Source organism: Astatotilapia calliptera, chromosome 10, assembly GCF_964374335.1.
Source record: "Astatotilapia calliptera chromosome 10, fAstCal68.1, whole genome shotgun sequence".
In the NCBI taxonomy this organism is placed as follows: domain Eukaryota; kingdom Metazoa; phylum Chordata; class Actinopteri; order Cichliformes; family Cichlidae; genus Astatotilapia; species Astatotilapia calliptera.
Window position 1 is genome coordinate 18323883 of NC_137431.1, and position 17405 is coordinate 18341287.

Consider the following 17405-nt stretch of genomic DNA (forward strand, 5'->3'; position numbering starts at 1 on the left):
CTATCAGTAACTATAATGGGACCTTGCTGACTCACTAATTTGTTGATGCACCGTAGCTCATGCACCGGACATCCAGAGAAGCAAGTGGGGTTAAATGAAGGCCAGTATCTTATAAATGGTGGTGAATAACAAAGAGAAGGATGGATGAGGTAGACGGACCTACGGATAAAAGGACTCTGAAGGCGTCGCTGTCATTATTTGATGAGCTCCCTAATGTGCAGTTAAAACCAAAGCCACAGATTTGGTTAACACCACAGTTAGTGTTGGATTATTTTTTAAGGCTGTCTACAGATGGACACCATTTCATTAAGACACGCCTAATAAACACATTGTTCACAAATCTTCAGCTGCAGCACAAGACAGGTGTTATGTGCCTTTTTAATTTGTAAGATCACTGGTTCTCTACCAGGAAGAAACCTCAGCAATGGGCTGTTTATGATGACAAACAGGATGAAAAGCACACCACGTTCATTTTTTTCCTATTTGATTTAGTCAACAGCTAATTCCATATCTGATCTAAACGCTGCGTGAATTGCTCAAATAACTTTAATTACACCCCAAAGGCCAACCATCACACTTCAATTCCAAGACATCAATATTCCAAATGATATTTCTCCACTGGAAACGGTACAGTCAGAAAGGGATTTACTGGAAGACAATAGTTCATTCATCTAGTATGACAAATCTCCTACCAAAAACCTATTAGGAGCTATTATAGTTTAGGCTGCATGCAAGTGTAACACCGCCTGAAGTTAGCACACAAACACAAAGCTTCAGTTATTGCATTTTCATGGCAATTAGCATCTAAGAATCCATTTAGATTCCCATTAGCCACCAATCAGTGCCCCAAAAGAAAGTCACAAATGATGTAACAGCATTATCAGCAAAATGCCAAATAAACAGCAAAGAGGCCATTCTGTGTGTGCGTCTGTGTGTGTCAAGAAGGGAGTTGTCCTGCTTTACCCCCCGTAGACCCACAGATGAGCCAGCGGGGAGATAGAAAACAAGTTTAATCTCAGGCACAGGCTCTCTGTGGAGTATGGATCACTTTCATTTAACTTTTTAAATTAATGCTTGTGTGTGTCTGCATATGTGTGCGTGTGTGTGTGTGTGTGTGTGTGTCTGCATATGTGTGCGTGTGTGTGTGTGTGTGTGTGTGTCTGCGTGTGGAAATGATATTACTCCAGTTTCATAACAGAGTGCATATTGCTTTGTTCCCTGATGTCCCCTGATAGCGCTGGTGATTATTTCAGGGGCGAGCGGCTCAACTTCCTAACAAGATGGCGTGATACAGATGCCGGAAACATTTCCCAAGTGCGTCAGTGCTGACGACTTGGCCACTTCTCTAAAGGTAAAGTTTTTTAATTCGAGTATTTTTCACATTTTTTTCGAAGTGATATCAGATTTTGTGCTTACAGTACACTGAACACAACTTCTACTTTGAAAGCACAGCGATTACTGAAAAGTTTGTCACTGATAATGTTATTGGCTGCTTCAGGCTCAGGCAAACTTTGGTCTCACATACACTCGTGTTTAGTTGCAGCAAGCTGAATCTGTCACCTGTGATGCTCCAATGAACGCATCTCTCTTTGTCTTTACACAGCCTACGTTACATCAGTCACTCTCTAATGACGCATGCTGCTTGGTCAATTAATTAATGAGCTGACTGAAAGAAAATGAATTGCCAATTGTTTAGATAATCAAACACAATTGTGACCTTGTTTTTGAGAGAGAGATGAGAGATGTTGAGCTTCTGAGTCCTGATGATATCTTTGCAATTTGAACTACTGATCTGACAGGGTGAAACAAATGTCAAAGATGCTTTGCTATAAGCTGAAGCAACTGGATGTAATGGCTTTCTTGTCATAATCAAGGACAGGCGAGGTGGTGAGAGTGCTCACTTTCCTGGGAACCCTTCAGTAGGTGTGTCAAGGTTACCTGAGTGGTGAAGACAAGGTTAGGGTTTACCTGCAAGCTCTCATTAATCATAGCCATCTTGAGCCGCTCTCAGCTGCTGTGGCAGTGTCCCCTATCAGCTGTATGGGCTCAGTGGTTAACTTCTTGCAGCATGTGTGGTCGCAGCAAGCACTCTGACCACTGATGTCTGCAGGAAACCACAGGAAACCCAAGTCAGCTGAGAGAAATAACCTCTCCAGAGTATCCTTGGTCTGCTCTGCATCCCCCTCCCAGCAGAACATGCCTGAAACATCTCATCTAGGAGGTGAAAAGGAGGTCCCCTAGCCAGATGCCCAAAGCACCTCATCTAACTCCAAGAGGCCAGCCAGGCACAGCCCAAAAGCACGACATGGACTTGCCATCCTATGGGCTCACCATATGCTATATTGTGTATTTCTCATTTACGTCCCTAAAAACAAGAAAAAAGTGCAACCACACAGATTTTGTCTCCAGGTGTATAACAGACAGCATAACATAAACCAACACATGTGGCTCTCTCCTTTTTGCAAAAACTGCCAAACTGTCCTCGCCCTCTACCTTTTGCCCTCTTGTACTGCATGCAATTATAGTAATTATCATGCTAAGTCTCAGCACCTTTGCACTTTTTTTTAAACACAGAAAAATTACTTTAAACAAATATTTCTTTTGATGGTTTTAGTTTAATACAGCCTTGCATTTGCACAACTGTTTATTAATCAATATGAACCAGTATATTTTTGTGTGTTCATCCATACCAGAGACTGTAGAAATGACTCTTATCAGAATCAGAATCAGAATCAGAATCAGAATGGGTTTATTGCCAGATGTTGAGGTTTACAACATTAGGAAATTGCTGCGGTGCTTCAGTGCAAACAATAAGAATTAAAGTGCTATGTAGAAAGAAAGATATGTGCATGAGATATACATTATATATGCATTTTTATGCACAAATCTATGATCTCTAAAAAAGTTTCTTTATTAGAGCTATTCTAACAATGTTTATGTTGTATACACTATATAAAAGAAAATGAGCCAACAATGCTCTCTGATTTGAGGAGCTACAACTGCAAAATGTTGAGTGCAAATATTGATCCACTAGTTGTTTCATCTCTAATGGAAAGATTTTTCTTTTGACGTCTAAGACTCTTCGTTTGAGCCTCATCGATTTAAAACTTGGGCTCTTTTGAAATCTGTGATCTTTATTGGCATGACGCACATCCTGTTGTTCCAATCAATTTGTGCAGGACTGGAGCAGAGGGCTCTATATATCTGTATACATCTGCTGCTCTGAAGCAGTTAGATTGAGTCCTTAAGCCAGGACTGCTGCTATTTAACAAAGACCCTTGTTTGAAATTAGGATATTTGAAGCATATCAACCTGAGAACACTGGGCAAATACTGGGCAAACACGGAGGGGAAAAAGCAGAGTGTAATAAGATAAATAAGCGAAAGAATGAGGATTCAGGGATGATAAGGATGGGAAGATAAGGACGAGTTTCATCTGGGGCAGCTAATGAGCAACACACAAACACAAACTGTCTACTGAGACTGGTGAGTAAAAGTATAGCTGCCATGGTGATGATGCCCTTAAGGCACTGTTGCATGGTTGATGCATGCCACTGACTGCAACAATGCGTACATGGTGATAAGAGAGCTCCATTATTAATATTTTACCTACTATGAGTATGATTTGCTCATAGTATGATATGATCTGCTTCATTCACACAAATGCAGAAACACGCCCTTGTGGCAAATGACCTGGTTAATGGTGAAAAAAAGATGTTGCGAGAGGAAGAAGCGCTTTTCTGAAACACTCAGGAAGATGGATCAACTGATGATGAAGAGATGAGTGAGCTGGTAAAGGTGAAGAGAACAAAAGGAAAAGAAAACAATCAAAAAGAAAATCAGAGAGAGATTAAACCAAATCATCAAATCCCCTGAGTTAGAGAGGAAGCAAACAGAGGGGGGGGGGGCAGCGGAGAAGATTTATTCCTGACTGCTGCTCCGAGCCCTTATCCGAGCCCAATGACAAAACAAGCCACTTTGATGTTTCTGATGCTTCCTTCTCCCAGAGAACCAGCACAGTTACACAACATCTACTGCTGCTATAAACAAGGCCGGGGTGAGAGAAACGGAGCACCGGAGGAAAAGACTCATCTAAATCTAATCTAGTCTAAAACAGTGAGAGGAGAGCAGAGTGGAGATTTCATAATCTTCCCATCAGCTCAGCACCAGTAAGGAAAAAAATGTCAGCTTATTCTTTGCTGGGCCTTATGGGCCTGACCCTGAACTTCTTCCTTTACTGTCCACTGCTATCACGCTTAACAGGCCAGTTTAATAGGTATCACTGTGTTTTATATAACAATGGGGGCAAGTTTTGTTTATTTTCCACAATGGAAAAAAAAACAGTTAGAGAAATCCTTGCAGAATAAGCCTCCAGCTCCCGATCATCGTGCATAAAACAACCAACAGGCCATTATGAAGCTGTTTTATGTCGCCACTGCGCCATCTAGTGTAGAATCACCTAACTCCATGACGTGTCTGTTCCTCGCTCTTTCTTCTATTTGCTTTTCATTTTGTCTTTCAGCACAAATACAAATCATATCTGGGGAAACCTGCAGGTTTTGGTCTTACACGGTGTCGCAGCTAATGCAATGTCCAGAACATCACAGCAAAGGTGGATGAGAAACTGACGCAGGGAAATAACTGCCACCACACGGTGGCGCTGGTTAATAATAACAGGAAGAGGACACAGCCAGTACAAAATCCCACAAATGAAAAAAGAAATTGACTCAATTTACCTTGAATCAAGAGAACTGAAGCACATAAATGTAATGACAAAAGAACAACCTACAATTGAAATTAAACATATGCAAATGTATTCACCTAAATTCGCCTACGTAAAGCTTAAGTAGGAACATCTGGGACTCAAAAGAACTTTAAAAAACACATGAAAACAGTTTAAGTATGCAGATTAATCTACTGTGAGTCATAGCATCTATCCTGTTTTTTATAAGATCGCACATAACATATGGCATATACAGTGTTAATGCTTATTTGGCAAGGAAAAATGCACACACACACATTTAAATCAAAGCATCTGCCTGGCTCTCACTTTCCATCCGCTCTCGTGAATCATATGCTGGTAGCAAATGATCAGTGACAACACTTCTCGCTCTACTCATTTGGATCGCCTATTTATGTCCCTCTGTCTGATTTCAGGAGCTGACAGGTGGAAGACACACCTGTCAGCTCCTGTCACATTTTAGTGGGAATTTCTGACAGCCAATCATAGATAGAGACGATAATGTGTAACTACGTGAGGCTGCATGCAATTGTATTTACTACTAGGTAACAGGAGGTTGAATTCTGCTTAAATTTCACTTAGTTCGTACTCTTGATTTCACATCACTAGTCACTCAGTTGATATTGTTGGCTTTTGAACAAATCAGCATAGGTGGGAGTTTGTGATTTTGATCATTCAATGACTTTTATGAACCAGAAATAATCCCAATTAATTAAAAAAGAAAACAAAAATACAAATGAGTCTGTACCCTTCCTGCACCTCATTTTTGGGTACTTTTTTAAATGTTTTTTCTTTCTCTGTTAACAAACTTAGTCAAACATATGGCTACAATTCCAGAATTTAAAAAAAAAGAAACAAGAGCAGAAGGAGAAGAAAAGAAGATTCAACCACTAATCTTTTGCACCACAATAGATGGTGAGGTCAACATAATCCAGCCCACGGAAATGCCACGTCTCAGACTGAGGAGGAGCTGTCTGTGGTGCTGAATCGACCGTAGCGAGCCAACAGGGCCTTTCACGCTGCTCTGAAAAAAAACTTTCCTTGTAAGGATACCGAAGATGGGAGGGTAGACAGATGGAACTGACAGACACACAGACTGACGGATTAACTGACAGATGCTCTGACACAAATATGGATATACAGAAACAACAAAGGGTAAAGTGTTTGTTTCTATCATTCAGAGCCTCTGATGTGAAGAAAAAAAACCATGACACTGACTGACAAAGCTTTAATATTTAAGCAGCAATAAAGCATCACCAAAAACATTCTCACATGAAACAACTAAAGCTAATTTCCTTATTCTTCTAATCACCTCCTAATGTCCTCGTAGACCCAGAGGAGACGCAGAGAAGTGCAGAGCCACCTGACTAAAGGACAGAGAGACAGTGATCTAACAGAGATCAGGACACTGTCCGTACCCTGACGGTGAATTTACACGTGACCTCCCGCTGATTTAATCAGCACAACGCAAAGAGCCCAGTTTCACCAGAAACTGAATGTGAACTGACAGAGAGGAGCGGGGAACAAGGGATGGCAGGAAGAACCGGGGGGAAAGCAAACAGAAGAAACAAAAAGCAGCATTGATGTGGGGCCAATTAACTGTGCAGCAGGCTGAGTTGGCGCTGGTGTTACTGCGTTCACCTCAAACCAGAGCAGCAGGCTGCCTGCCTGCCTGGCTGGATGCTTTGTTGCATAACAGCTTGTGTAACTGTTTCTGGCCTCCACAGGGAGAAAGCAAACTTTCTTGTGAAGCTGTTTGATGCACGTCTTTCTAAATTTGACAACATCTTCCTGTCATTCATTTGTGTAAAGATGTTTTTCCTCCTTCTTTCTCTTTCAAGCTACTGGTTTCAGCCAATAGTGGGAAACCGGTGCACGTGCAGGAGCACGTGTGTGTGATGCATAAAATACGAATGTATGCTGAATTAATGAGCTAAAACAGGTTTTTAGAGCCTAAGTAAGCGGGTGCCATGGGATCAATTAAGTGAGCAGCGAGGAAGCAGTCTAACTAACTGCTAAGCAGAACAAACTTGAGGGCTGAGATGGAATACTCTTTCATGGTTGATTCACCTGCTGATCACGCTCTCAATTAATCCATAAAATGTAAATTCCATCATACTTTTTTCTGACAAATGCTTTGAAATGTCTTATTTTGCTCAACTAACAGAAGAAAATAAAACCTGTGGCAAGGATTCAAAATCAGGTTAATTATTATACAAAACGAGGCTGGATAAGGATGCGGTCCCAATATGCTACTTGCAATAAACATAAACAAACATTTACCAATAAATCAAGAACAAATAAGTCGTCAGTCCAAGTCTGACTGACTCAACCACGGCTAAACAAATCTTCCAATATGGCTTCCAATTAAAATGTAACTTCAGCCTTTTTTAACTGCAATAATAGAGGAAAGACAAACATGCACTACTCTATAATGCATAACATGCAGATTAAACTCTGACCTTTTGAAGTTGATGCTGATAGACAGAAATAAAGAACAATGAGCAATAGTGCAGGCTCTGATGATGGTTTAAAAAACATTCATGACACCATTAAAAAAATGCATAATAATAAGTGTAGTGAGTTGTGCTGACTACCCACTACTGCATTAAATACAACTCTTGGTCATAAAGGATGCAAAGATTTTGCTTCTGAAGGTTTGGTTCTGTTAGCCACACATTAACATTTATCTTTTGCGATTTTAAAACTTCTGAGGTGTTTATTAACAAAGCACGGCATTTTTGCCTTCCAGCTGGCCTGGATAAGCTTTGTTCAAATAAGATATATCTTCTGTCACATTAGACAAAATCTAATCTGACAGATGATATGTGTCAGTCCGACTCTTTAAGCAGCCAAAAGCATGAAGCTGGAATCCAATCTTTCAAATGCAGATTCATTTGAGGCAGATTAGAGAATGAGTGACTCAGGAAGTGAATGAGTCAGACTGTATATGTATATGTATATGCATGTGCGTGTGCGTGTGTGCGTGTGATAAAGTTGTGGTGTGACTAAGTCCTGAACAGTCTGCCAGGGCTGGAAACGTCTGCCATCGATCCTAATTTGGCAGCAGATCCTCTGACTACAATAGGCTCTCCAATCTGCTACAGTCACTCTTCACTGGTGGACCAAGACACACACACACACAGACTGGTTTACCAAACCAGAAGGAAACAGACGGACAGACAGACAGCCTGACAAAAAAGCCTTCTATATTGCCTGTTTACACACAAAAACAGCAGTATAGTCTTAGCATTTCTGCTTGGGAATGCAAAACTACACTCCACAGTAACAAATTGACTATGTACTAGCAACAAATACACATATCCACACTGTGCTGAGTAACTGTGACTCAGCAGAACAGCAGGAGCAGATGGGGGCTCTGCTTCCCACGATCCTCATATACAGAAAAGGTGACATCATCAACATTAAATACATCCCGCAGCGAATAACAAGATCTAATGCTTTGCATATGAGCATAACATAATTGCTGTCCTTGCGTTCTGTAAGTATCACTAATGTAGCACCTTGTCTATAGTCACTGCAGAGCTGGATTCAGACTCAGAGGGAGAAAGGAGACAGGCACAATTAAAACAATGAAAAACAAAGCAAATATGGAGTAATGTGCAAAAAAAAAAAAAGGAGGGTGGGTAGGGAGGGGGGGGGGCAGAAAGAGCAATGCCATATGTTGCAGCCTCTTGGATTTGGGGATGCATGTCGAGTGTGCTAATTAAATGAAGACTAGACAGCCATGAAAAAAAGAAAACAGCGGAAGGCTGCCAGCAAAGTGACAGACATACTGAGAAAAGTTAGGAGAGAGGACATATAAGACCAGAGGACGTAAAGCTGTGGGGATTGAAAACTGGGTGATGAGGATGAATAATATATGAAGATGCAAATAGAACAGATGCAGTCATGGGTGGAGAGAAAATTTTAAAAGGGGGCGTGGTGGAGAAAAAGGAGGTTGCAGAGGAAACAGAAGATGACGATAAAAGGATATAAGAGATTCTTTTGCCTTGCCAACAAGCAGAAGGACAAGCCAACAATGCAGTTAAAGAAGCGAGAGCTGCACTGCAGATAGTGAACAAGTAGTTCATCACTCCTACAAGTAACCTCTACCTCACCTTAAGAGACGTTATTATGTTGTTTTTTAATACCAAATGTAAAAGAGGGTTGACATAAGAATATAATGGAAAAGGAGATGAACAGTGCATAACCTCTTTAAATTAAATCAAATTAATTGGCAGCAAACAGCAACTTACATGTAACAGTGTTGTGGTTTTTTTCTATAATTTAGCATAATTTCATCATTGAAGGGACGAACAAGTAGACAGGCTGATGCCATTAACCCTAAAGCAACATGGCCACCATGGCATTAAACTTAATGATATGATATGATGCTTTAGGAGAAGTGTGGACTCAAGTAATGTTCCACCTTGTTCAGTTTAGAGAACAAAAATAGCATATCAGCCTATGCTGCTTAATTTACCAATGATTTAAAATATTTCATGGTTTTTTTTGTCTTCTAACTTTATGGAAGTTAATTGACTGTTTGCCAGCTCCTCTTCTTTAGCAGTTTTTTCTCTTTGTTTTGCATATTTTTTCCATTTTAAAACCTTTTCTGTAAGCATTTATACCACTTTGGGTAAGTGTCCCCTTTTTTATGCGTGTTTTAGCTTTAGCATTAGCATTAGCGCTTAATGTGAGAATGCTACTATTTCCCTGTGCTCAACCCCCTGAGGTACAAACTACAAGGTCTGAGTAATGAGACTCTGAATAATAGAATGCAACCGACCTTAGAAATGAGTAATCAGCATCAAGTGCCTGCAGTTAATGGCCAGCGATGCATGAGCAGAAATCTAGATGAATCCATTCAAAAAAGGGTGTGTGTCACTATCCATGCTAAGTGGCCTCAGCAGGCTCAAGGCTGGCAGCTGGGGTCCTACATAATGTGTGTGTGTGTGTGTGTGTGTGTGTGTGTGTGTGTGTGTGTGTGTGTGTGTGTGTGTGTGTGTGTGTAAACACAGCTCAAAAGTATTAATAGGCCAGCCGTGTCTGTGTCCTAAGCCACTTATGGCTCGTCTCTGTTCTCCTAAGACCGACCAAGCTACACAATCCCACCATGCTATGATATCACATCAGGTTTGCTGGTTCCTAAGCAACTGGATCAAATCTTCATAGAAACTGGCAGGGTTAAGAGTTTGTCGGAAATATGATATCCAAATGGACACGGTGGAATGAGCTCACGGAGAGAGTTCACAACTTGTCCAATCTCCATCGCATGCATTATTGCATACATGCATTACTGTAGATAAACACGTAGGTATGCAGGATTTAGAACATCCTAATACTTTATTATTACTGACTAAAATGTACTGGCGGCACTAAGTGTTTGAGATTACATAACATACTAACATAACAAGCACTGCAGAAATATCCCAGCGTTTCCCAAAGACGATTGCTTTCATTTCAACCAAAAGACCTGAAACACTGCACACAGTCAGGTACAGATTCATACATGCACCTGAACCTGCATATAGAAATGAACAGGTGTAACCAAATGACTGACAGCTAAACACATTCCCTCAGCAGCATCTATATGCATGTTTTTCCTTGAACTGAACTTCTGAAGATCGTTTTTCACGTACACGTAAACCCTTCCGCACTGACTCTGTCCTCATTACAGGGGTTAATGAAGGAAAGAAGCCCAAGCTCTGGTTTTCACAAGCTCTCTCTCTCTCTCTCTCTCTCTCTCTCTCTCTCTCTCTAGGCTCTGCAGCTCTGTTGGGACTCGACGCTACTGCCAGCAAGGCCCAGAAACCTACTTCTGCCGTAGGCTCAATGACTGACGCGGCTCAGCTGACGGCAGCAGGCCACACAGGCAAAACCATGCAAGGACGCGAGCATGCACCTGCGCGCACACTCTACTTAAACCTTAAAGTCCCTTTATCCTTAGGAAATTACCTTTGGCACACTTCTGATATGTCAAAAGGTACATTAGGTAACCCCTGCCATTATTTATCCAAAATGTTACTCCTATGCTTATTCAGACATAATAGTTCATTCATTGGTACTTAAAAAAAAACATGCTGAGGTTAAATTTCTTTAATGAGTTCCCCTTTTTGTAGCCACGCAAAAATGTTCTGAACCCTTTTGCTCGCTGCTTATTCACCAGTAATTCCCACCTTACAAGTTGAATCCCACATTCTCCCCTTTTTCTCCTCTCTTAATAACATAATCGCAAACTCTCCCACAGGCATTAATCGACACCTACGTACAAAATCAGACATAAAAATGCGAAGGAGCTGGATCTGCACTCAGCCCAGCCCAGCTAATTTGGCAGTGTGCGTGTTACCATGCCTACAGGCCCGATCAATACTTTAACTAAAAATAGCATAGCCGTAATACGCTTACTTCAAATTGCAGAAGGCTGAACGTGGCAGGAGCAGAATTTATTCTGTAATTTCCAACATAAGTGTAACCAGTGGCAGAGGAAGTGGGCACTGGGCAAAAGTGTGAGTTTAATCCCCGACAGGAGGTTTCTTAAGGCGATTCCAGGATGTTATTGGCTGGGCCTGCGTTCAAACAGCAGGTCACTTCCTGCTGGGTTAGCAGTGGATCATTAAATAGACAGTGTGGCTTCAGAAATGGGATCATAAACCAGTGCGAACACATGCAGATCAATGATTAGAGTTGGGATAGATGCTAGCGCAGTGTATCAAAATGCCTATTAAGCATGAAAATACCACAAGGCAAAGAGAATATTTGTTAAGACGAGTCAAACAGCGCCCTATTAGGAGATAGCTGTATGACACCAAGTAGCCAGACACCCTTTACATCCAGTACAATCTGTTTAACTGATGCTCCTGCTGGCGGTGCATTCAATAACTTACGACATGACCTAGAGAGAGGCAGAGAGAGAGACGGGGGGAGCACGGACAGATGCACAGACAGAAACGATGATGATGATGATGATGTGGGCTGGCGTGAGGGATGGAGTTGGGGACATGAAAGCAAACAGGAAGAGACTGGGGAGTTAAAGCATGTCAGAAGTATAAGCTAAAACCTGACACGCTGGCAGAGACGGCCTCTTTCTCTCTGCACCGTCCTCTTGTTGACACACAGGTGTGAGAAAGAGCACTTGATCTCACACGGCTGCCACACAGGTCAAGTCCAGTGCTGTTTCCACTCAGACATAAAGAGAGGAATATGTGTGATCCACGTACACACACTACGTCTGCGTACACAACTGGTTTAAACCCTGTTCTTTTTATAGTGTCTGCCTCCCACCCACTGAGAGAGGAAGCGGGTTAGGTGGGTGGACTATCAAGGGGGGGTATGACTATGATTTCTGGCACACATCGCTGCAGCGTGGGTGAGAACTCAGACTCCATTCATAGATTTCTTTTTTTTACCTTCATTTGACCTCTTTCAGTCTCTGTGCCGCTCTTTCCCTACACAGCTCCGGCTGTGAACGGGGACAAAAATGTTCGTCATTCATAAAAGGCTCAGGATCGTGTTCATTAAATATTTACACCCTTTTTTTGATTCCTTTACCAGACCATAGATCTTCAGTTCCCTTCTCCAATCCAGTCTAAAACAGCCATATAATATCTCCCTCTTTTTCTGAGTGTGTCTCTCAGTGGAGACACTCATCATGTGTGACACATCTCCCACTGGCTCCATTGTGAGATTTAGTTCGAATTTAATACAGGCTAACAGCCAATGTCATCCACAATAAAACCAATTCAAAGCCACGTCTAATGTTCTTTGATACCATGCAAACACTAACAGGCTGCTTATCTTCTGCAAGCGCAATTCTATTTACTCCATACAACTACAAATCAGTGAACCGTGTAAGGAATTCTCACCCGTTTGCCATCCACCGTGTAGATCTTCTTCACCACTCCAGAGTCGAGCTTTATGGCGTCTGTGATGTCGGTAAGGACCTGTTCATAGGAATGGGCTGTTTTCTTGTTCAGAAGAATCCTCACTGCTTTCCGGGGCTTCACTCCGCTCCGCACCACCGTCACAAGCTTCGGACGGATGAAGTCCTTGCTTTCGCGACCCTCTGAGGCGGTGGTCTTGGTGCTGCCCAGAGACGGAAGCCCGCGGGACGATGCTGCCGCAGCCTTGACGTTCACTGACCAGTTGGGGTTCACGTTCTTTGCGTAATCCAACTTTTTGTAGGCTTCGGTCGAACTGCAAACATAGCTTTCACCTGTTGGGATGGGGGGTTGGAAAAAAGAGAGGGTATCAAAGATGGATTATTTAGAAAACAGCCAAACAAAAGAGATAATCTTTAGGCTTCTTTTGGCAAAAGAAATAGATTATAAAGAGTAAAAACTATATATTTGGGTGAGAATCTAAAGGTAAACTCTACTGAAGGGGTGAACACCATTCTTTAAAAAAATATACACTCTTATTTGTTCTGCTATATTCAGAGCGACGTGCATATAAAGGATATGATTAACATTGGTTTCAGATCCCTCAAACCATTCAGTGACCCCTGGTGCCCTTTAAATCCTGGAGGAGGCCACTCCCGTCACAATAGAGATGTTTCATCACTGGACGAATGCGATTACTCAGATCAGCTTTGTATTGATCTGAAGCGACCTTTCCATCTCAGGCGATAATTATGCCAGAGTCAGTGGACCCTATCAATGTTGAGGTCAAAGGTTTGTTTTTTTTCTTTACTGTTTGCACATAATCAACAGTCCATATCATCTAAACCTGCTGCCAACAGCTTAGAGCTCTTCCTCTTTCACCCCTCCTGACCTAATGATATTGGCTTGTAACTTTTAGAGAGTAAAACAGACCAAGATAACCTGAGCTGACACACCGGATATCTGGACCGCCATCTGGCCATCAAATGAGTTGCATAATCTTAAAGCAGTCATCTACAGTGTGCTCACTGGGTTAGGCTTTTTTGTGTGAAGAAATGCCCCCTAAAAGTATCATGTACAGGCTGTTTCATATTATCTATCATTGGGGCTTCTTACTTTACATTTACAGTCTTGTTAGTGACCTTACTCTATGCAGCAGGAGGGGGAGCAAGGGAAGATCACATAACACCTCAGCTCACAGGTCAGGGAGTGTTTACTCTTTTAGAGAGTAGAAGAGAGGCATCCTATTATGTTAGATAACCACAAACATGTTGATAAGGTCATAGATGAGAGGAAGTGTGTCTCAGTGCTTTGAATTGTCGCAGATATACATATGTATTTATACTGACCTTCTACTAGCTGTTCAATATTGGTGATTTTCTTTGACCCATCCAGGGTGTATATGGTCCGAACGCCCTGAGGCAGGTTGACATTGTCGGATAGGGAACGGGTCAGGTCCGCCAGCAGGGCGTCAAAGGTCCGGAACCTGTCAGCAGAAATGGCGTACACAATCCCATTGAAGTACCGGTCTCCATTGCGGTAGAAGCGGACTTTCTTGGCTCTCTTCTCCGCACTCAGTGTCTTCAGGGTCCGGGTCCGGTACAGACTGCAGTGGGCGCTGTGTGTGGGACTCAGCACACCGTTCATCTTCGCACTAGAGCGGCTGTGCCTCTGACCTTTGTCCCGCTCGTCAAAATGCTCCATCTCCATTTCGCTACCGAGGCTCACAAGTACGGCAGTACTGTCTGGGAAACAACAAAGAGGAGGGGAGGGGAGGGAGAAGATAAAGTTTGAACTACCGAATAACAAATGAAAAGGAGGTGCCGAAAATGAATATCCGACCCAAGAGAGGTTCGGAAGGCTGATATAACCGCCAGCCGGTATCCGTCGCTGGCGCACTGTCTCAAAATACCCCACTAATGACAGATTAAGTGCTCTTAAGCCGAGCAGTGGACAGTGCGCTTCTTGACGACCCACGCTGTGTGTGACAGTGCGCCCGAGCTACTGTGACGCGCAGATGGCTGGAGAGCCTCGGTCACGAATCGATAATAACCTATTAATTTGGCCCTATAAATATTCAGAAGAGCCGCAGCTGGACCAACATCCCTCCTGGGCCGGAGTTAAAACACAACATCGCGGTCCCGTTATAGATGCCCATCATTAAAATATGCCAGGTTATATTCTGCAGTCCCAAAAAGACTCGTTAAAAACATATAAAAGTGTGTTTCAAGACTTTGCAGCAAACCACAAATAAAACAGTTAATCACGCTGGTATGAGATGATAATAATAATTTTAAAAAGCAACTGCTCAGGCTTACCTACGCGAGCAATTAACGCTTCTGTGACGGTCACCTCCAGTCTGACTGACGCTTTAATTCCCAGCAGATGTGAGAAAGGAGTTCAGTGTCCCTGACACTGGACGCCGGTGATATGTGATGCTGTCCTGGCTGCAGTGTGTGAGCCCCCCCTGTGCGTCTCTTTGTTGTCCGGTTGATGTGCCCCACCACACCAAACCAGTGAATACGTGCGTGTGTGTGCTTGTGTGCGCGTTGTGAGAAAGCAAGCAGCAGAGGCTGGACTGGAAATGGACTTGGTAGCAGCTGCTTCCCCTCCCATTCTCTTTTCTGTTTTTTTTTTACACCCACCCTTTCTCTCTCCTCCTCCACGTCACTCTGTCGTGATTTTCATTCGGCGCCCCCACCCCTCATTAGGATGCAACCACACGCTTCCCACCCGTGCTGGGGAGGATGTTGGTCCTGCACCCCCACCCAGCCCCTCAAAAGCACGCGTCAACTGAGGTGGGTGGATGGTGGTGTCAACCCTGCTTTGTGGCATTTTAAATCATCACTGTGGTGCTCAGTAAAGAGAGAAAACAGATATTTTTCTGTGATTATTTTCCAGTTTAATTCCCTCCTCATATTTCACATAAATCATTATTTATAGCTTAACTGATCGTAAATGCAGCATTGTGTTTAACCCACATTTGCACGTGGGTTGTTATGTAATACTTTAACTCTATACACAAACCCACATGCTGTATTTCTTCTACAATGACTTACTGTTGTTGCTGTATGAAGACTTTTTTTTCTTGGGAATTAAATGTATGGATGAGCTCAAAAGAGGTTCAGTTACACTGAATTCATCAACGCAGAGAACTGAGAGATGTAAATGATGCTTCTGTCTCGTTTCTTCCTATGAGCTTTGAAATTTGAGGTTAAGACAGGAACCAGTCTCACAGTGCAGGAAGAGATAAAGACCGCTGACCTACATCATAGACTCCAGAGACTACAAAAATCCCACTCCACCACTCACTAATGAACCACACACATGCATGTGCGTATTATCTAACATTTATATGTGCCAGTGATGATGATAAAAAAAAAGAAGAACAAGAAGGTGCCGTCAATTTCTCACATCTTTGCCATTCGTTTATTTTATTTACAGCGTTATGTTTTGATGATGTCACTTTCATCAGTAATAATACAGAGTCTTTCTCTGTGTCTTTGTGTGTGATAATGAAACACCACAGCCTACCATGCTAGCCATGATCATCCCTTTATGACCACAGTGCTCCCATATTCTCATGGCTGCTTCCATCAGAAGATGGGTCCTTCCAGCAGGATAACATACCGTGTCCCAAAGCTCAGATCAACACAAACTGGTGTCTTGAACATGACAATGAGTTCAGTGCACTCGAATGTCCTCAACAGTCACCAGATTTCAGTCCACTAAAGTTCCTTTGGGATGTAGTTTAAGGAGGTTATGATGGATGTGCAACCAATAAATCTGCAGCAACTGTGTGACACTATCCTGTCAATATGGTACAAACTCTCAGAGGAACGTGTCCAGCACCTTGCTGAATTTGCGCCACAACAAAATAAGCATTGTTGAGAGCAATGTGTGTAAATGTGGGTCCAACCCAGTACTTGTACCTGATAAAGTGGCCTGTGAGTGCCCATGAATTCTTTACTGTGTGAGAGTGAAAGACAAATAAATACATTTAAAATAAAATAATTTAAAAAAACACACCCACAATTTTTTTTTCTATTTTGGGGACTTGGTGTGCGTCACAAACAGAGAGGAGATGACACTCTCAGACATAATGTGATTTTCAAAAGAGAGTCAGATATGTCAGATTTATAAATTTCCACATTTTGTTCAAATAACAGATGAGAGCGCAGAGAAATGGATTTTGGTGTTGTGGTAGACTTAAAACAAACATATCTGATATTAGAACTGACAAAATGTGAGGTACACTGTGAAAGCAGCTCTGTTTGTCTTAGGATCATACAGTATCTTGCAGTTAGCAAGCAGCATTTCATAGTAATCAAGCATTTCAAACATATATTGCTTCCATCTACATTTGTGTCACCAGTGCCACTGACTAATTACAGACCGGGTGGAACAAAATCAGAATGAAATAAGCTTGGAAATACTGCATCCATACTAATTAGGTAAGTTCTTCATTTCTTCAGTTCTTCATAGAGGCCAACTCTTGAAGCGTAGCACAGCATGACTCGTAGCAGATATAAAGAGAAGTGTGTGTGGTTAAGACTTTTAAGCCTCCATGTGGGCATGTATGATTTTATTTGTATATTATGTATGTAAGTGGACAGTTTTACAATCATAAAAACATATTTTTATGCCAAGCTCCTTTTCTCAGCAATGTGCATAACGGCCACGTTTTCATTCAAATGTTAGAAAAACACAAAAAGGCACGATGTAGAACACTTCTGCAAATACACTTCTGTGAGGTTATGATAAAGAAGCTGAAGCTCAATT

The 17405-nt window shown here is 42.1% G+C and overlaps 1 protein-coding gene across 3 annotated transcripts in view; it reads right to left on the reverse strand.

The window, feature by feature from the left end:
• dclk1a (doublecortin-like kinase 1a) overlaps nt 1-15533 on the reverse strand; it is a 47378-nt gene extending 31845 nt beyond the window's left edge. For 2 of the 3 annotated variants that reach the window (XM_080307566.1, XM_026183254.2), the window contains exons 1-2: nt 13973-14640; nt 12609-12958 (exon numbers count right to left, since the gene is read on the reverse strand). In XM_080307566.1, coding sequence (XP_080163692.1) covers nt 12609-12958; nt 13973-14333 — 711 coding nt within the window. In that variant the 5' untranslated portion in view covers nt 14334-14640. Of the gene's footprint in view, nt 1-12608; nt 12959-13972; nt 14641-14941 lie in introns of those variants that run through there. The other variant, XM_080307567.1, reaches the window with a different exon arrangement.
• Nucleotides 15534-17405: the final 1872 nt, after the last annotated feature.